At 41.6% G+C, this 21,548-nt stretch overlaps 1 protein-coding gene across 7 annotated transcripts in view; it reads right to left on the minus strand.

Moving 5' to 3' along the window:
* The window catches only part of HMCN1 (hemicentin 1), a 531,017-nt gene that overhangs the window by 206,734 nt on the left and 302,735 nt on the right, over positions 1–21,548 (minus strand). For all 7 annotated transcript variants that reach the window (XR_015058458.1, XM_085882362.1, XM_085882361.1 and 4 more), the window contains exons 39-41: positions 18,631–18,788; positions 12,611–12,734; positions 12,290–12,465 (exon numbers count right to left, since the gene is read on the minus strand). Coding sequence is in view for 6 of the 7 variants with exons in the window: in XM_085882362.1 (XP_085738488.1) it covers positions 12,290–12,465; positions 12,611–12,734; positions 18,631–18,788 (458 nt within the window). In the remaining variant the exon portion in view is untranslated. The remainder of the gene's footprint in view (positions 1–12,289; positions 12,466–12,610; positions 12,735–18,630; positions 18,789–21,548) is intronic.

A 21,548-nucleotide genomic window follows, 5' to 3' on the forward strand; every position in this document is an offset into this window, starting at 1 on the left:
GGGCTGATCCAATCAATCAGACAGGAACGAAGATGCATCGTTACCTTCGTGATCGAGAAAGGAGGAAAATATAGGAAGGAAAAGTTTGTCGAGTTGAATGGAGAGCCAACAACTCATTTCTATGTGCGGTGAGTTGAGAGTATTTCTGTTGCTGTTCAAATGAGCAAAGTAAAATCAGAACAAATAAGAATTAAATAACTTGCATGGTAATGACCTACCATGAGAGAAAGGGCATCATTTACAGATTCCATTTCTCTCACAGCGGATAATTTACCATTTAAGGAATTTTCTTCTTAGTTTTGACTTCTCTTGCCACCAACACAGTATGCTAATTTTGTGCTGAAGTTAGTGATTACATTCCAAGTAGGATCAGGAGTTGTAGAAAGTGACATCCTGGTATGCTACTATGATCTTTTAATGGGCAATCTCTTCTATTTTAATGCAATATTAGTTGTGGTCCAGAGAATAAAATCGTCTGTATGTGCTGACATGCATATGTCACATAATAGTTGATGTCATTGCATCCTAGCAAAATTAAGTCTTGAGGGATGGGGGAAACAACCAAAAGTACCCATCCCCAGTGATGGGAAAAATTAATTTAATCTATCAATTAAAATTATTTCATCGCCTCAACCCTTTGAACCCTAGCGGCTGTTTTACCAGCCACTTTTCAAACCTTCATATTCCCGAGCGGCCGGATTTTTCTCGAAGGAGCCCAGGGTGGGGGAGTCAAAAGTCCAAGGAGCTCAGGGTTCAAAGGGTTAAAAATGTTAATTGTGTTTCAGTTTCACTCTTGGTTTTACTCAGAGCCAAAGCTCTGAGCTACTTATACCTCCCACCACGAAATAGTGGGTGGCAGAGGTTTGATTTGTCTAAAAAGAGGACAAAATATAGCTATTTTATTTAAATCGTGTGTTACTCCATGAAGATCTGAATTGAAACCACTTTAATTCAGACAAGTCTGAAGACGACGATGGTTCATGAGTGGTATTTGACGATGTAGATTGTTTCAGAAGTCAAGGATGAGACAATGTGATAATGTTTGACCAAGTTATAAAAATGATCAACATGATGTGGTACGAGTGACAGGTTATTAGCTGCAAAATGTCGAAAACCCGGTTTCGTTCAACAACTTTCAAAATTTGACCTTTGCATAACCTTTAAAGGTCACAAAACAATGCTGTGGACATTAAAATAAGGAAACAGGATACGTGCTATAGCTTATTGGAGTTAGTTCGTTGAAGAAGGTCGAAAACCCGGTTCGATTCCACAACTTTGAAAATTTGACCTTTGTGAACTTTAAAGGTCAAAGGTCAAGGATTATGACCATTGGTGCAAAACTTCCTCTGGAACATTCCAGGAACAATATAACGTCATATAGGCTATATAATATGGCATTTCGCACTCCTCGGATTATCCATACTTTGATGAAATCAGCGTAAAAACAAAGTTGAAGGGGGCGCCATGGGCAAGGTGTTCGAGATAGAGCAAAATGGTTTCAAGACTTTAAGTGGGGAATGACCTCAAGATTATGCATAAAAAATATTGTCATCCTAGCTCTCAAAGTTTGGGCGGTCGTATGATTTTTATGTCAAATATCGCAATTTTCTAAGTTCGTGACCTTGTGACCTTGACCTTGGGACGAACATGAAAACTCAAGCTCCGTGGGAGCTATGCAGGTGCCATTGGGCTCACCAAATACCGAAACCTCTACCAGATTCGACAAACCCCTTGGAGAAGATGGATTTTTATATCAAAATTCGCAATTTTCTAAGTTCCTGACCTTGTGACCTTGACCTTGGGACAAAAATGAAAAATGGAGCTCCGTGGGGCTATGCAGGTGCCATTGGGCTAACCAAATACCAAAGCCCCTGTCAGATTCGACAAACCCCCTAGGAGAAGATGCAAATTGAAACCATAATGGGCGAGCAGCAACATATTGTTTGGAGTGCATTTTCGAACTCTATGGGGTCGATTTACTCTAAGAAATGACTGCACCGACATTGAATTCACTACCATTTCGAAAATATGACCGAAAACAAGATTTATCATTACTGGAGTTGAGTAACTAATCCGACTCATTTCGATATTTTCTAATCTATAATTAATTTGTTGTCCGTCTAAACATTTGTTAGAGTAAATCGACCCCACTGAGTTCGAAAATGCAGTCCATTTTCACCTAGGAAGTTCAGAAGTCTATGGATTCGCATCTCACCATACCCTAATTTTTCAATCAATGGAATTACAAACGATTAGAATATTTCATCTCATTTACCAAATACCACTATCATCTCCGCCTCTATTGCTGTCTCCACTACCGCCTGAACTTATTTCTAGCAGGCCCAACATCCAGTGTTTGAGATTCAATGATTCACGAAAAATATGTTAGTTATTTATTTAGTTATTATTCTGTTAAATTACGGTATGGTGAGATGCAAATCCGTACACTTCTGAACTTCCTCGGTGAAAATGCACTCCATTTCCACCTCGGACATCCAGAAGTACCCGTAATTGTACCTGAGCATACCCTAATTTATTCAAGTCATGAGACTAAAAGTCATCATATGGAGCGACCTCTAAATCACCTCCGATCAAGCTAAAAAAATTTATGCGCGTTATTGGATCATATTAGAATAATTTTAAGCTTGTGGAGAAACATTCCATTTTTTTCGACTTTTTTGGACCACCCTAATATACACATATATGTGTTCATAAAGCATAACATATTCTCTCTGTTATCTTCCCTACCCCACCCCTCTCTTTCTTTGTGCAATCCTTCCTCCACCCCCTCCTAATACAGTGCAGCACCACCTTCCCACATATATATATATATATATATATATATATATATATATATATATATATATATATATATATATATATATATATATATATATATATATATATATATATATATATATATATATATATATATCTCTCTCTCTCTCTCTCTCTCTCTCTCTCTCTCTCTCTCTCTCTCTCTCTCTCTCTCTCTCTCTCTCTCTCTCTCTCTCTCTCTCTCTCTCTATCTGGGCAGTGGTTATGTCCGGGCAGTGTTTGTCTCCGAACATGTCCGGGCGGTGTTTGCCTCGAGACAGTATTTATAGTATGACCGGTCGAAAATTGATTTCAGACTATTTTGCCTCCATCTTCACTGTTATTCCGTGCAGAATCATTTTGATAAGACAGTATGAATCGTAATTAACACTTTACCGCACGTCTGCCTTCCCTTCCTCTCACCTCACGCTGCCTTCCCTTCCCCCACCCTTCTTCACTCTCCCTCCTCCTCTTTCTTCCCCCACCCTCTCCCCCGTCTTTTTCTCGCCCCTCTCAGTATTCCCATCAGCGAAATGATAAGATACATGATATGGGACCACACAGAATGATGAGTGGATCATATATTCCCATCCATCCATTGGGACCATACTCTCTACAGAGCTGTCGGTGCCGCCGAAGCAGTCCTATCCATCCATTCGGACCATACACTCCACAGAGCGTTGGTGCTGCCAACAATATTGCATGCATAAAAGCAATATTACTGCTGTAGAAAGCCAAGAAATGTCACAAAATGTGAGGTGTTATGGTGATGTTAAATCTCAGTAAAGGCAAGCTGAGATGCAAGAAAACTTGTCTGTGACTTGGCATGCCTTGTACATTCAGAGTTCATCGTAAGTTATTACAAAGCTAAGCTCATAGCAAAGGGTCTTGAGGGTAGGGTCTAATGGGGTCGTGAGGGTCTAAAGTGTCTTAAGGGTTTTGAGGGGTTAAAGGGTCTGAAGTGTCTTATGGGATCTTAAAAGTATTGAGGGGTTAAAGTGTTTTCAGGGTCTTGAGGGTCGAAAGTGTCTTAAGGGTCTTGGGGGTCTCATAGGGTCTTGTGGGTGTCATGGGGCCTTAAGAGTCTTGAGGGTCTCATGGGGTCTTGAGGGTCTAAAGTGTCAAAGGCCTTAAGAGGTTAAAGTCTGAAGTGCATTAAGGGTCTTGAGGGTCTACTTAGGTCTTAAAGGTCTAAAGTTAAAGCCTGATGTGTTTAAGGGGTCTAATATGTTCTCGGGTCTGAAGGTTTCAGGGGTTTAAAATGTCCAGGGTCTGAGAGTCTAAAGTCAAAGGTCTATAAAGGTCTAAAGGGTCTTTCTTATAAGGTCTAATAAAAGGTCTTAAAAGGTCTAAGAGGATTAAAGGGCCTAAAGGTCTATAAGTTTTAAGGGGTCTAAAAAAAGTTTTAAGGTCTAAGAGGATTAAAGGGCCTAAAGGTCTATAAGTTTTAAGGGGTCTAAAATGTATAGGGTCTGAGGGTCTAAAGTGGAATGTCTGTAAAGGTCTAAGGGGTCTGAATATCTGAACTGTCTGAAGTCAAAGGTTTGTAAAGGTCCAAAGGGTCAAAGGTGTCTGAGGGTTTAAAGGGTCTAAAGTAAAAGGTCTGGAAAGGTCGAAGAGATCTAAAAGGTCTAAATGCGTCAAAGGTGCATTCCAATAGTACATAATTAACACGACACCACAAGTGAACAGTTGGAAAACAACATGGCACCTATTGTTAACCTTCCAAACTCCATAGTATTGTAAGGTAATGCAGAGCAGGGGTGGGTAGTTCCAGCGCATGGAGGAGATGATGTGGGGGAGGGTACTGGACATGAAGGGGTTTAGCAGTGTAATCTTGCATTCCTTACAAAAGGGCTTTGGTTTGAGAATTCCAGGGGCAGAAAGACGAAGACTGATATCGGTATTGGGATGGCGGGAAGGTTGATTAAAGGCACGAAGAAAAACAGCGCTGTATGAATATGATGGAAAATGGGGCGTGCCTTTGAGAGTGCTCCAGAAATGAAACAAAGGGAAAGGAAGAAGAGGAAGCAGGATGGGAAAAGGGCATTTGGAAATGAGAGTGCAGGAAGATTCAACATTATAAAATTGCCATTTAGATGATTTGATTTGATGGAACGAGAGGAAAGGAGGAAGGAAAAGGGGAGACTGAATGACTGAAGGAATGAGCATGGTTTGAGTAGCATTCATGAATTAATTTTTATTATTTAGTTGTGGTTGTATTGCGAAGAAAGAAGAAGGGAGTGGAGCGAGGGAATGGTTTTGAGGCAAGGTGAAAAAAACGATGAGTCTGATGAAAGAAAGATTTAGTAAGGAACGAATGAGGAAACAGGTCGAACATGCAGCAAACAAAGAATGAAACAGAACAAAAGAACATGACTAACGACCTGTTTTTGTTGTTTTTATAAAAGGTATAAACAGGGCCGGCGCCAGACTATTTTGCGTCCTTGGCAAGGCCAGCGACTTGCATCCCCCCAAAAAAAACTTGCCAACTTTGATTTTTAAAAACATGTTTTGTACACTGGTTTAAAACAATAAACTGGTTATGAACTAACAATGAACTATAAACTATTATCAATAATGAAATATTATATTTTCCTTTTATTATGTGTTTTCTTAAAACAATAATTTGCATAAAACTGTGACCCTTAAAGGTCAGTAATGCGCCCCTCTGAGGTCTGCGCCCTGGGCGGCTGTCTAGTTGGCCTTATGGTAGCGCCGGCCCTGGGTATAAGGAAGGCGTAAGAGCGAGGATGGGAAATGGAATAGTAAGACCATTGGAGGAAAACACGACAAACGAGGAAGATGGGTAGGGCAATTAACCAGCTCAGACAGACACACAAGATCAAAATCAATCAGGTACACAAAAGACACAGCAATGAGGATACGATAGAATAAACAATGCACACAAACAAAAATGCACAATAATAAAATGTAACAGAGAGAAATCTGGAATGGTTTACAGTATTTAACATTGGAAACAGCTCACTCGGAGAAGAGAAGAAAAGCTGCAACCACCAGAAAAAAAAGCAGTTTCAACAGTGCCTGCTTAGGTGGTTTGAACAGTGTCTACTCAGGCAGTTTGAACAGTGCCTGCTCAGGCAGTTTGAACAGTGCCTGCTAAAGTGGTTTGAACAGTGCCTGCTAAAGCGGTTTGAACAGTGACTGCTCAGGCGGTTTGAACAGTGACTGCTCAGACGGTTTTAACAGTGACTGCTCAGGCGGTTTGAACAGCGACTACTATTGAGGTGGTTTGAGCAATGACTACTATTAATCAAAATAAAGACCAATTACTGCATTGTAGTCCCAAGAAGGAAGCCTGAGATAACAATACATGCGCACACACGCACACACGTATATACATCCACACATACATATACATACAAACACAAAAAAACACACAAACACAGATATATGATGTACTGGTGAGTACTTACAAAAGCTGTTATATTTAAAGTGATAACCTTAACTTATAAGCAATTTTCTGATTTCCCAACTGCCTGGATGATCAGCTGGGAACTGTTTTTCATCAAGGTTTCAATCCTTTCAAAAAGGCGGTTTAAGCAGTGACTACAATTAAGGTGGTTTGAACAGTGACAACTATGAAGGCGGTTTGAACAGTGACTATGATAAGGCAGTTTGAACAATAACTACTGTCAAAGTGGGTTTGAACACTGACCGCGGACACGTGAAGTAAAACAAGTATTTTTGGATTAAACATTGAAAATAAAACAATAATTTTTGGATTAAATATTGAAATTAAAACAACAATTTTTGGATTAGGGGAGGGATAAAATTAAACAACCTTTGACTGTTTACTTCCTTTGCAGAATATGGATGATATGGATGTTGATAAACACTAGACATATTCCCTCAAACATATTCCACCCTGTATTTCTCTGCTGCCACGTAATTGTGAATGCACTTAGAACACTGACTTTTCATACGGATTACCGGGTGCTGTAGTGCTGCAAAGAGGGTGGAGGAGCTCCTTGGGAGCCAACCGCCATCCATATTGAGTGCCCAACTGTGTCCGCGGACATCCTCCTGTACTTGAGTCACTTTTTTTGGAGGTTGGTGGCAGGATTTGCACTCAGGCCACCGTAAAACTCTTCATTCCGCAAAATGTACCACAAAGAAATCTGAAAACCCACTCCATGGGAGTACCTCCTGTGCAGCTGCCCTCCGCAGGGAAGCACACTGGATGAGGGGATTGGGGCAAAGTCTTCAAGACCCCCACTCTTTGATGATAGGAGGAAAATGACGGGGTAACCTACCCAGGTCAGATTGCGGAAGTGTGTGTCAGGGTGGGGCCGAGGTGTCGTCCACCAGATGGCGGTCCCTTCGGGTGGGTGCTTGGAATGTCCCATCCCAAAGAGAGGATGATCACCTGTCTGTTATCATCTGAGCTCAAGCGTTTGGACATCGGTATTGCATTACTCTGTGGTTTGGAGACCAGATTGCAGCAAGGTCATGGTGGAAGGTTACACCTACTGTTGGTCTGGTTGCTCTGATGGTTACCATGCCCATGAGGTTGCTGTAAACGTGTCCAATAACCTGATTCCAATAGTAATTGAGGTAACACCGGTCAATGAGCTTATTAGGAGAGCTTACAACACTGGTCAACGTCACTCCTTGAGTGTCGTATCTCTGGTCTCTGTATATGCTCTGAATGAGGTGAGTGATCTCACTGTGAAGGACACATTCTATTCCATGCTCGAGTCAGTGCCCCAGGCAAGATACTCTTCTGGTCCTGGGTGATTGCAATGCATTGACTGGAGCTGATATGGATGGTTATGAGACATGTGTTGGTGCCTATGGGTCTGGAACTGTAAACCAGAATAGCACGAAGTTCCTTGACTTTTCAGGAAGTCATGGACTTACGGTGGCTGGTTCATGGTTTCAGCACCAAAAGACTCATCACTGCACTTGGTATTCCAACACATGTGGTGTGGCAAAGGAGATTGACCATGTGATCATTGATGGTCAATGGAGGATGGACCAGAACTGCAGGATCTACCGGAGTGCTCAGTTCCTCAATACCAACCACAGGATTGTTGTAGCAAATCTGAAGATGCAGCTTAAATCCGAGAGAATGGTACCATCGCAGACTAGGCTGGATGTTGGCATGCTCAAGTAGGAGAGGGTAGCTAAGGAGTTTGTGAACAAGCTGAGGAGTTTGCAAAGAGGCTGAATGGAGATTTGTGGGGTCTGGGTGCTTTGGGGAATCCTGAAGAGTTGTGGAGTGCCTTCAAGACCAACATCCTTGATGTTGCCGGTAAATGTCTTGGAACTCACCGAAGGGCAAAGAAGAATTTTGTCTCTCAAGGGACACTGGATACCATTGACCAGAGTCGCAGGGCCAGGCTGAATGGCAGAGCTGAGCTGTTCAGAGAGCTGAGGTGTAAAACTGTACGTGCGCTAAGGTTGGACAAGGAAGTGTATGTGCGAGGAATCTGTGAAGGGGTAGAGCAACACCTGTGGTCAAGTGATTCTCGTCCTGCTTCCAGGGGAATTCATGCATTGCATTCCTCCAAGCCCATCCCTCGGTGTACTGTAGTTAGAGCGGAGGGTGGAGGGCTCTTGACAGAGGAGTCCGAAGTGAAGGCCCGCTGGGCCGGTTACTATGAGCAGCTGTACCAGACTGATTCACCAACTGTCAATTTGGATGTCAGGTGTGTTACATTCCCATTTGCTGACCCTCCAATCAACTGTGATCCACCTTCGTTTGTAGAAACACCGACTGTGGTGAACCGGTTGAAATGTGGTGAAGCTCCGGGGATCTGTGGAAACCATGCTGAACTTCTCAAAGCTGGGGGAACTGCTTTACTCGTGACATTGTTCACAGTTCTTTGCTCTGCCTGGAACACAGGCATCATCCCAACTGACTGGAAGAGGGGCCTTGTTGTCCCTCTATGGAACGGGAAGGGTGATCGACAGGACTGTAGCAACTATCGAGGGGTGACACTGCTCTCAGTGCCGGGCAAGATCTTTGCTCAGATAATTCTTGATAGGATTCGTCACAATCTGCTTGAGCACCAGCATCCAGAGCAGTTCCGCTTTACATCAAAAGGTCAATGATTGACCGTATCCTTACTCTTCGGGTCCTCAACGAAGGCAGCCGAGAATTTTGGCAGGGGCTGCTGGCAGCCTATGTGGATCTCTGCAAAGCGTTCGATTCAGTGAATTGGGATGTCCTCTGGAGGATTTTTGGTCTTCATGGGGTGTCACCAAAAAGGATCAATCTGATGTCTGAACTATACTCTGGCACTGAGAGTGCTGTGAGGTGGGGGTGATACCATCGCTGACTTATTTCCTTTTGTTACTGGAGTTTATCAGGGGTGTATTCTGGCCTTCACACTTTTCAGTGCTTGTATGGACATTGATTCTGGGGAAAATTTTGGAAAGATCAAGCTGCAGTGCATCGTTGGTAATGTCAAGATATCTGACCTTGATTTTGCAGATGATGCAGTCATCTTTGTGGAGACTCTAGATATCTTTTTGTGGGCCCTCGAGGTACTGAATGAGGAGTTGGAGCCGCTGGGATTAACGGTTTCCTGGGTCAAAACTACGATCCAGGCTTTCAATGACATCTTGAATGCTGCCATCTTGTCTGTATGAAAATGAAAATCTTGCCAAATGAAAAAAAGTTATAACTCCGCGCTATAATTCCACGGCGCCCCTACGGCCTGTAAAATATAGCCAAACGGCGTAGGGCCTCCCTGAGGCCACCTCAGTTTCTCTGCGGCCACCGCACGTTTCTGTCAATTCAGAGAGCATACGGCCGCCGTATCCTCGGCGTAGAGCAAATGTGACCTAGGCGTAAGGGGTGGGAACTGGGTCTCAGTGGGTGGAGTAAAGCTCAGAAATGCAAATGGAAGATACCATGAGAATACAGTGGCAGCATACTTTGAGTTTGTCTTGTTTATTTGACGTTGTTATCTGAGAATACTGGACTTTCGTAATGATGTAATCCGAAATGACGTAATAAAAAAGAAAATCAATTTTTAAAATATGTTACGCTGTGCTATAGTGCCTATAGAACGTCTACACACCCTTTCAAAATGTTCACCTTTTGTTGCCTTATAGCCTGGAATTAAATTGCATGAAATTAGACTTTTTACACCTTTATTTGCACATCGTAACTCACAACTTCCAAGCGCAAAACAAATTCTACAAATTTCAAAAAATTAATTAAAATTGTAAAACTAGAATATCTTGGTTGGTTTAGTGTCTCCCCTCTTATAATAGAAATTGCAAATTAGCTCAGGTGAAACAAATCACCTTCAAAATCACACCGAGTTAATTGGCCTCCACCTGTGTAAAATTATCGTGATTCTGATTATTTCAGAATAAAATCAGCTGTTCCTGTAGGTTTTCTCTGCTGGGCAGTGCATTTCACAGAAAAGGCTCAAACCTGAGCACCAGTGGGCTTCCAAAAGACCTCCGGGATAAAGTTGTGGAAAGGCATAGATCAGGGGATGGGAATAAAAATATTTCAAAAGCCTTCAATATCTCTTGGAGTACAATTGAGACAATCATTAAGAAGTGGAAGGTGTATGGTACCACCAACACCCTGGCTAGATCAGGCTGTCCCTCCAAACTGGATGACCAAGCAAGGAGGAGATTGATCAAAGAGGCCACCAAGAGGCCAATGACAACTGTGAAGAGCTACAGGCTTTTATGGCAAAGACTGGTCACTGTGTGCATGTGACAACAATATCCCAAGCACTCCACAAGTCTGGTCTGTATGGTCGGGTGGCAAGAAGGAAGCAATTACTCAAAAAATCCCACCTTGAGTCCCCTTTGAGGTATGTAAAAAACATCCCAGAGATTGCGAAGCCATGTTGCAAAAAGTTTTGTGGTCTGACGAAACCAAGATGGAACTTTTTGGCCAAAATGCAAAACGTTGTGTTTGGCACATACCAAACACAGCACATCACCCAAAGGACACCATCTCTACTGTGAAGCATGGTGGTGGCAGCATTATGCTAAAAGGATTTTTCTCATCAGCAGGGACTGAGGCACTTGTCAGGATAGAAGAGAAAATAATGGAGCAAAATATAGAAAAATCCTGGAGAATAACCTTCTGCCCTCTGCAAGAAAGCTGAAATTGGGATGGAAGTTCACCTTTCAGCATGACAACGACCCGAAACACACAGCCAAAGCCACACTGGACTGGCTAAGGAACAAAAAGATAAATGTCCTTGAGTAGCCCAGTCAGAGCCCCGACCAAGATCCAATCAAAAATTTGTGGCATGACTTGAAGATTGCTTGCCATCAACAGCTCCCCCACGCAACTTGACTGAGCTTGAACAGTTTTGGACAGAAGAATGGGCAAATATTGCCCAATCAATGTGTGCAAAGTTTGTAGAGCCTGATCCCAACAGACTCACAGCTGTAATAATTGCTGCCAAAGGTGCTTCCACCAAGTATTAACTGAGGGGGATTGGGGGGGGGTGTACACTTATCCAACCAAGATATTCCAGTTTGTATTTTTAATTAATTTTTGGAAATTTGAAGAATTTGTTTTTCACTTGGAAGTTGTCGGTTATGATGTGTGAATAAAGGTGAAAAAAGTCTGTTTTGATGCAATTAAATTCCAGGCTATAAGACAACAAAAGGTGAAAATTTTGAAAGGAGATGTAGACTTTCTATAGGCACTGTATATTTTCTGCCGATACTCACTTGTATTAACAGGAAATGGTAAGAACTCGACACCTCTCATCCGCCGATATTTCTCATGAGACCGATTTGCATCCAGGAACACAACAATTAAAGTTCACCATTTCAAATTTGCCATTCATTTGTCTAACAATGGTACATGCTGCTTCCTTGCTTGACGCTCAGCATTTAAAAAGTTAAGAACATGGACGATCCCTATTGGTCGGCATCCATGGGGAGGAGGAAATTCCTACGTAGGAAATGTCCTACTGAGTGCGATAGAAAAAGTGGTGCCATTATTGTGATGTTGCTTGTACCCAGAGTACTCTGGGAAATGACGGCACTACCCCGAAGTTTAGTGGCTGTGTTTGTCTCATCTGAAGGTCTTGTGCTGTGTTGTGAATGTTTGGCTGTATACCCATGTATGTGAATAGCAGCACCACTATAAGCCCTAGATAATGTATTTTTTTAAATGCTAAAAATTATGTTAAAAAGACCATTTGATTTCGACTTCGTCCTAGCAATGGCAGGTTAAAAGTATTAGTGCTAGCAGAAGCCAGTTGCTGAAAGTGTACACACAGCGCATGTTCAAAAGGCCTCGTTAACGTTCATATGTCATTTCAAAAGACCTGCATTTGACAGCTATTCTGGGTAGGTATGCCAGCCACATAGACGTGATGACCTAAATGTCTTCATTTCTGAGTTTGGATTTTCTTGTAACCCTTTGTTACATATTTTCAGTATAACAATGTGGAACAAAATTTTTTTTTTTCACACAATGGAGATTTTTTTACAAAAAAAATTCAACCTTCAACAAGCTTCCATTTAGTGACAATGCAAGGTCAAGCCTGCGAGGTAGTGGGTGCCCATCCTTTAGCCAAGCCAGGGTGGGTGGCGGTATGGCGTCACTGTGGCATTCCAACAACAGGCCTTGGCCTAGAAGTACTGAGAGGTTGCGCTCCTCACCCATGATGTTTGGTGGAACTGCAAACAGCAGTGCAAATGAGTGGAATTTAGGAAGGGAGAAGAGGGAGGGGATAAAGTTGAAAAGCATAAAATATTTTGTGCTGCATTATTCTCATCATATTCATCCACAATGCTGATACAATTGTGTGGTGTACCGTCTTACCATAGACACGCAATGCAACATCATTCCGACCCTCCCCAGCTACGTTCACAGCAACACAAGTATACAGCCCAGCATCTGATGTCTGAACGTGGCTTATAGAAAGGATGCTTCCCTCAGAATGAACCTGCACAGAAATAAGTGGCATATTTCAATGATCACAAAGTATCTCAACAAGGCCTCAAAAGCACAAGCTATATTTGTTGATCACCATGATGGCTTGAACAATGACATGATTCTCTACATGAACAATGACATGTTGAATTAATATATAAATCAATCCATTCCACATGAAAGGCGAGACAATAATAAAATATGTATAATCTCATATGCCCCCTCTCACATAAACCATTAATGCTCGCCACGTGTATATCCATCAGATCATTAACCTGTGCACATGAAGTCAAAATCGGGGTTAAGCAATGGGTTCATTCTGTTTGTATATGTCTGTAGATGTCAGTCTATGATCGAGGACCTACTGAATCTCAATTGAATTTTATATTTTGGACACTGTACAGCACCAATCGCCTTCTTGGCACTTTCAAAACCTTCCGTTTAGCACAGTGGTTCTTAACCATTTTACTACCACTCCCGCTCTAGTAGTTGGTCCTTGCCTCCACGCCCCCCCCTCCCTCACATCTTCAATCAAATGATTAAAAATCCCTCTTGAATTAAAAGGAAAAACTGAAAAAATGCATGTTTTTAGTCTTTTTATTGAACAAAGAATTCTGTGTAAGCAACACTCATATACACAGCATATTTAATGAGATGACATTTCATGAGATACTTGACATTGCTTCTTCGCTACCAGACCTTGAATGCGTGGTCGAATGCAGAGAGAGCACAATACAAGTCCCCTTCAATGTTCAGCTTGTTTCTGTACTTGGTCTTGACAGCAACGAGCGTGGAAAATGAAGTTTCACAAAGATACGTTGATCCAAACATTGTCAGAATCCGAAGAGCTTGATGTGAGATCAAAGGGTAAACAGGAAGGTACGTGGCCCAGAACGTCTCGAGATACAGTTTTTTTAAATCTTCTTCAGCCGAGGAGTTGAACTTTAACTCAAGAAACTCCTCTTGCACTTCGTCTGAAATATCAGCTACTTCACATTGAAATGGGTTCCTAATGAATTTCCAGGCTTCGCACTTCTCATCTATATCCAGAAAGTATCTGATGAATTCTGCTTTCAATTCAGTCAGATGAGTAATTATTTGTTTCTTTATCTCAGAATCAAGGTAACTGTGAATGAGAGCAGAATCCAAGTGAGCAAAACTGGCTGTATTTCCATCCTGAATTCGACATTTGCAGAGGTCGAGTTTGGCCATGAAGGCTCGAATGACATCATGGTGCATGATTATGTCGATATTTTTCCCTCAGAGTTTGAGGTTGATGGCATTCAGTGCTTCAAAGATGTCCACCAGGTAAGCTAGAGATAGCAAAAATCCTTCAGACTGGAACTTGTCATGGAGATCTGCTTTCTGCTGCGAATCTAGAAATGTTGCCACTTCTTGTCGTAGTTCATAAAGCCGTCCAAGCATGTGTTGTAGATTTCCGCCCGTCCGGCGTGCGCACGACCTTTTCAGCCAAATCTAGGCCGCGCGTCCACCGAACGCGACAATCTAGTCGTAGCTTCCGGACAAACGCCGAAACCCAGCTACGGGTGTTTTTAATACGCCACAAACTTGTCAATGCTCTGCCCGCGCTACAGGGTTTATCGCCGAATTATCAATTTACCTAATTATTCGCGCGGACAGACTACCGAGAGTTTGTACCTCGACGAGAACTTGTACGGAAACGAGCCGCTTAAGCATGCTCGTACCGTGTGCGAATGCCGAGCGGTTTTAAATCGCCAAGTTCCGTCAGACAGATTTACTTTTATCGGCTTTAAAAGCCAGCTAATTCTCCGTACGCACCATAGCAGTCAATGGAATGAAACGACACGACGAGCAGGTTTACGTTCAAAGAGGCATTTATTTTACAGGCAATGCAATGAATGGGGGGATGGGGAAAAAGACACAAGTAAAAGACTACAGCCGATATCTATTTATTATGTACACGAGCTTGCACTTAATAATTCTACTTATAAGACAGGGCCCACAGACTTCCATGCAAAACCCAAGAAAGAACAGAATCGGGCTCGTGAGCCTTTAATGCACTCAGGGCTGGGATGACCGGAACAGGCCCTGAGAGACCGGGCCGGTTACCTCGCCGCCCTGGTGACGACTCGATGGTCTTCGTGATCGGTGACCCCTGGTGTCTCCGTTCGGTCCGGGCGTCGCAAACGCGCCAGTCGCTTGGGCGGCTTGACGAGCAGCTTGTATGGTTCCCCTCGGTTGTCCGGTGCGTCGCGAATGCGCCAGTCGCTTGGGCGGCTTGACGAGCAGCTTGTTCAGTTACCCTCGGTCGTCCGGCCTTCACTGCAGCCTGGTCGGTCGAGCCTAGCCGACGACGTGCTGGAGGAGTGAACGGGACTTTCGTCCGACCGCTTCAGGGTCGGTTGCCCGGACACCCCGAGCTCCGACTGCCTCCCTTGGTTGCGCTGGCGAACCTTCCAGCAAACTTGGCTGGCTCCCTTGGTTGCGTTGGCGAACTCTCCAGCGAACTGCGGACTTGGCTGGCTCCAACGACGAACTGCGCCCCTCCGACGAACGAACTCTCACTGTCAGCGTCCTAACGCGGATTTTTATAGCCCCGAGGGGAGAAGCCGCCGAAGGTTTCGCCACCCGTCATTGGTGCCTCCCCCCTTTCACCTTCACCCCTGGCAAGCCCCGCCTCTCTCACTTCTGATTGGCCAGTTCCTTCAGAGGGTAAGGCCATTCTGATCCGATTTTGCCGTGAAAGCAGCTGATCACACGCGGACGTTGTGAAATCGCCCTGCTTGTCGCGGCACGAGTTCGCACCGATGGCACTTTGCCGCTGTCGAGGATGACGTGATGGTATTGCGATAAGAAGATGTTCGTTTGTTTAAAATAAAAGATAGAGAAAGAATAACGGCTAACTCAAAGATGCACAGCCCGGCACACGAATAATTCCCTTTATACATCGGTGGGGAAATCTAACCTGGAACACACACTTATCGACATGACTGATCTTCAGGGAACCTGAATGGTGTTCTGTGAATTTCCACCACCGTAACACATGTTTCGCTTCGAAAGCCATCGTACGTTTGTGTGGAAAAAGCAAGGCTTGATGTTCAGAATCCATATCCACACACAGATGTTTGAAGAGACGACTGTTTAAAGCTCCAGCTTTGATGAAGTTGACTACCTTGATAGCCAGGTTCATGACATCCCTCATTTCAGCAGGTAGAGTTCTGGATGCTAAGGCTTCACGATGAAGGATGCAGTGCATACATATAGCAGACGGACTTTTTTCTTTCACTCTTGTTATGAAACCAGATTGCAAACCAAGCATGGCTGGAGCTCCATCAGTCCACACTCCTACCAACGAGTCCCACAAAAGTTGATTCTCCTGGAAGAATTTTGATACCACTTGAAAAATATCTGTTGCTGTTGTATAACTTTCCATGGGATGGCAGAAGAGCATTTCCTCTTTTACACTATTGCCTGACACGAAACGAGCATACATCAGCAGCTGAGAACACGGAGCAACATCAGTCGTTTCATCCAACTGGATGGCAAATACAGGAGAAATTCTTACTTGGTCGAGAACTTGATCTTTGATGTCTTGAGACATTTCATCGATCCTTCCCTTGACGGTATCGTTTGACAGAGAGATTTGGGAAAGCTTGTTTACACTATCCTTCCCAAGAACGAGCTCTGCTGCACGCAGTACACTTGGTTTTATGAGAGTCTCTCCGATGCTATGGCTCTTTTTGCTCTTTGCAATCAACATGGCAATCTCATAGGAAGCCTCAACAACCTTTTCAGTTTGTTGCTGAAATGCTCCACTGCTGTCCATCTAAGCTTGCTTCAAGGGCTGCCTTTTTGTTTCAAAGAATGCCTTGGGTTTGGAAGCTAGAACAGGATGCATTGTCTTCAAGTGGCGTTCCAAGCGTGTGGGCCGCATGCCATCATTGCTCAGAGTCTTGTAGCATATTATGCACTGGGGTATCTCTGTGTCACCCTTTTGGAGGGACACAAATCCAAATCGAATATATTCCTCAAGATACTTCCGCTTTTTGCACTCATTGCGAATGATTTAGTTTGAAATGGGTACTGCAAATCTGTGAAAAAAATTAATTTTCATATTAAAATTAAATATAAATTTTAATAATAAATTTAAATAAATGTTAAATTTTAAAATTAATTCTAATACAGAAAATGGTAGGCCTCATAGCAAATATAAAACGAAAATTATTAAAGGCGATACTTTTGTTTTTTTTAATGTTCATCACGATATTATGCAAACACTTGTTAAGAGAATTCCAAAAATAATTAGAAAAATTCCGACTTTTTTCTCTGGGAATTACTCATGCCCCCCAGGTGAAGAGCCAATGGCTTAGCAGTACTCAAACAAAATATTACGTCATTTGATGCCATCTCAAACAATCAAATTTGGCGCTCGCTCTCTCAGCATTGGGGAATATCGACATTCAGAGAAAATTGTGGCTAGGAGATATATATTGTGGTCAGAAACACAAAGCAAGAGTTTAAAAGATTTCCCATGTCCTTTATCACGAGACTGTGTGGGGTAAAGTGTTCTATGAACTCTCATGTTCCATTCTCCATCAGATCATTCATTATCAACAATGATTTATTATCAGGCATTTCATTATTATGCCATTTAAAATGCAAAGGAATCCTTTGTGTAGGTTAAACAATCATGCTCAGTTATTTTACAATCATTTTACCAGTTGTGGTGGCGTTATGGTTTGAGCCATCACTCAGAGTCTGGGAGGTCAGCGATTTGAATCCCAGGTGAGTCATACCAAATAAGTTTAAAATAGTATGTGCTGCTTCCTTGCTTGATGCTCAGCATTTAAAAAGGAGAGAGCACAGACAAAGAACCATAGGTTGGTAATAATAGCTCAGGCTTTGATGGGCCAAATGGCTTCCTCTTGCATTGAAGTTCCTTGAAAAGAAACTCATATTTCGGGTACCAAGCCTTTCAGGCTGGGTAACCTATTGTTTTTTTTTTTCTCCTTTCTGTATTACTATTATTCTGCCAGCATTTTCTAGGTTTATTCCCTTTTAAATTCATTTTCTCTGTAATCACTTGTCGGAGTGACAAAAATGTTTCACCATTGGAGCGACGACTCATGAATAATTTTTCATGATAATTATGAAGTCATAGGTCATGTGGTGTGGGAGCCATATTAGATTGAACATAAAAAGCTTTAAAAAGCTTCTTCTCCAGTACAGCTTATCAGAACTATCCAAAACATCACACATATTCTCAAGCCTTGGGGATACCAGGTTGTTCAAGAATAATTATTAAGTCACATGGTCTGGCAGTCATATTGAATTGAACGAAAATGTTAAAAAAAATTTTCTCTTGAAATGTTTCATCAACTGATGTGAAACTTCACAATTACGATATAATAGTCATGGGGAATATATGTTTTAAATTTCAACCTGATCAGACAAATGGTCTGGCAGCCAGAATTATTTAAGTTTTTGAATCTGCATTCTTTTTGAAAAAAATTTGTTTTGAATAAGGCTCACTTGGCTGCACCTTTGAGTTTGAGGGTAGAGGAGTAGCAGCTGAAACCCAAATCCTATCCAGGTTCCTCCTGATGACTCCCCCTATGCTTTTTGCTTATTTGGGTTCTTTCTGATGACTGCAATGTAGGACCTCTTTGGTCTTCCATTTGATTTGAATTGAAAATTTAAAAATCCCATTCTGAATTAAATTGAATAAAGAGGATATCATGGGTCAGGAGTTTGATCAAAGCGGGATTGCCAGCAGTTATAAAGTGGCAGTTCCACTTGTTTTTAAAATAACTTAATCACTCAGTTATTGAAATGAAGGATGTCTAAATGGTGATGTATTCATCACATGGCACTACAACACTTCTCGGGGATGCAGGGACAGGGTCATGTGGGAGTGAAAAGCCAACCTGTAAAGCATTATTTCCAGGAGCTGATGAAATTGGGCTGCCATCTTTGAGCCAAGATAGGTTTGGAGTTGGAACTCCACTAGCTTCACATTGTAGCTCTATTGGCTCACTCACCATCACCACCACTTCCTCAGAATCAACAACCACGTGCGGAGGTGCTGCATTTTGAAAAGATTGAGCAAACACATAAATAGTGAGTTATGAAGACACTGAGTAAAAACAATTGATAATATAATAGGCCAGTCAAAATAGTGAAAAAGGTCAAAATAATTGCAATAGAATTCATTTTTTCACAATGCATTTTTGTAATGCTCTAGTTCAACATACGAAAAGTCTACCACAGTCAACTGATGGGAAATATGACAAAATTACGTTTTTCAACAACAAGCTCAAATGAGCTAAGATCCTCATCCTCTTAATGATGACGTCATAAAAACGAATATGGCATCATTGTTATGTATCAAGTTTGCGACAAATTATCTGTGCTAATGCCCGGCTTGATTCCCGCAAACAAAATTCAAACAGCTTGCCTAGTTTCGGAGATAATGGTATAGGCGATTTCCATTAGCGGCGATATTATGATGTCAACTTTTTTTCTTGGAAGAATTTCCAAAATCGGAGAAGGTTACTGCCTGCTCGTGGGCTTTCTGCATATACATGGCAAGTTTCACGAAGATCCGATGAAAACTCTGGGTTGTGAAACAAAAAATGTCAAAAAATAGGAATGACGTCATAAAAACTTATGACATCATAGTGATTTATCATATGTGCGGTAATTCATCTCTGCTAATGCCCTGTTTGATTCCCGCAAACAGAATTCAAAAAGCTTGCTTAGTTTCGGAGATATTTTTTTAGGCGATTTCCATTAGCGGAGATATTTTGACGTCATAACTTTTTTTCTTGGAGGAATTTTCAAAACTGAGATGGTTACTGTCTGCGCAGGGTATTTTTACATATATACGCCAAGTTTCAGGAAGTTTCGATGAAAACTGTAGGCTGTGAAACAAAAAGTCCACAAGAAGAAGAAGAAGAACAACAACAACAACAACAACACCAACGTGAGTAAGACTGAGATCCTCCACAAGGATCTTATGATGTTGTGATACTTTAAAAATATCTACTCATTTACAATATATGCCATATACAATGTATTTGAATAAAACCACTGTCAATTAATACATTACAATCAAGGACAGTCCTGTTTTGATTAGTTCCATAACAAATAATCATCAAGATTACAGTTTTTTGATATAAAAATTAGCATTTTACCAGGTAAATGTCTTTAAAAAGTAGCATTATTTTAGCAGTGATTTTGATAGTTTTCTTCCAATTTAATAACAAGCAATGGTATTGATGTATAACAAACTTGATTACATTATAAATGTTTAATGCATATTTTAAAACAAATTTGGATGGAATATGATAAGTACTTGCAGTGCTTTATAATTTTTGGTGCATATAGATTACCCCTACCCCCAAATGTAAGTGTTGGCCATTGGGGAGTGCTTGTGTGAGAACCATTCCTTTGTAATTAAAATGTTATTATATTCATACTTTACAAACTTGATTACATTAGAACTTATAATGACTAAAATTTATAACACGGGGCAGATCCAAGTTTTTGTGAAAGGGGGGTGTAGTTGACTCCATGCTCTGATCCTGGCTAATTTATTTTAAAAAACAAAAATCAAAAGTCAAATTATTGGTCAAAATATCTTATAGGTCATAACATCTTTAATAATAATCCAATTTTTAAAATCTATCATTCCACAGAGAGCTCACTCCATATAGATTTCACAAATGTTATCATTTCACAATTTTGAACAGCAAATAGAGGGTGGCACACTCCTGTCCCCACCCCCCCTAAATCTGTCGGTGTAATAAATTTAAAAGGAATGTGATCAATACTTGCGTTGCTATACTTCCTTTTTATACATTACTTTCTTATTAATCTGTGAAGTATAAGTCACTAACTTTAATTTCTTTGCAGGTAAGTGATGGCGGAGTGTCAATCTACAAGATAAGATCAACTGTGTGTGTTATGCACCAAGGATATCACATATGATGCTGAATGTGATATTGTTACCCTTGGCAAGAAAAGAAGTGATGGCATCAAGCGTGCAAGTGAGGAACGGGGAAGCAGTCTGCAGACCCAAGAAAGGCAACGTGTCCATAAGGCATGCAGAAAAAATTGGTGTAATCCAAAGTACATCAAAACTCACAGGCAAGTAGGACTAGCTGATGCTTCTGTACCAGAATTCAAGCGATCATCACAATCAAAACCATTTGACGTCACAAAAGATTGCATCTTTTGCTGTCAGCAAGCCCATTGTGATGGTCGACGGAGGGGATATGATGTATTTCCTATCAGGACATCAGTTTTTGAAAACACAATTAGAAGTGTTTGCAAAATACGGAATGATGTCTGGAGTGAGGAAGAGATGGGCAGAATATCCTATGCTAATGACCTGCATGCTGAGGGTACAGTGTATCATAACCAATGCAGCATAACCCTAAGAACAGGGAAAACATTCCAAAGAAGTTTGAACCACCTGATTCACTCTCTGGTAAAAAGAAAAAAACTATGAAGAGGTTGCAAAGTTGAACAAGAGAAGTATGATGCCTTTCTAATTGTAACAAAATATCTAGAGGAAAGTGATGATGAACAAATAGCAATCATTTAGCATATGGAGTGCAGTACATGAAACAAAAACTAAAAGACCATTTTGGTGAGAAGGTTCTTTTCACAAATCTTGAAAGCAAGAAAACTATTGTTACATTTAGAACCACTGCTGCCTCCATTATGAATGACTACTACAAATCACCAAAGGGTGATAATGATGATGAAACCAGACACATCATTGAAACAGCAGCCAAACTGATGGAAAATTATATTATAGCACTTAATCTATGTACTG

Source organism: Eptatretus burgeri, chromosome 5 (genome assembly GCF_056783735.1).
Source record: "Eptatretus burgeri isolate ZD-2024b chromosome 5, Ebu_testis_v1, whole genome shotgun sequence".
NCBI classification, from domain to species: Eukaryota; Metazoa; Chordata; class Myxini; order Myxiniformes; family Myxinidae; genus Eptatretus; species Eptatretus burgeri.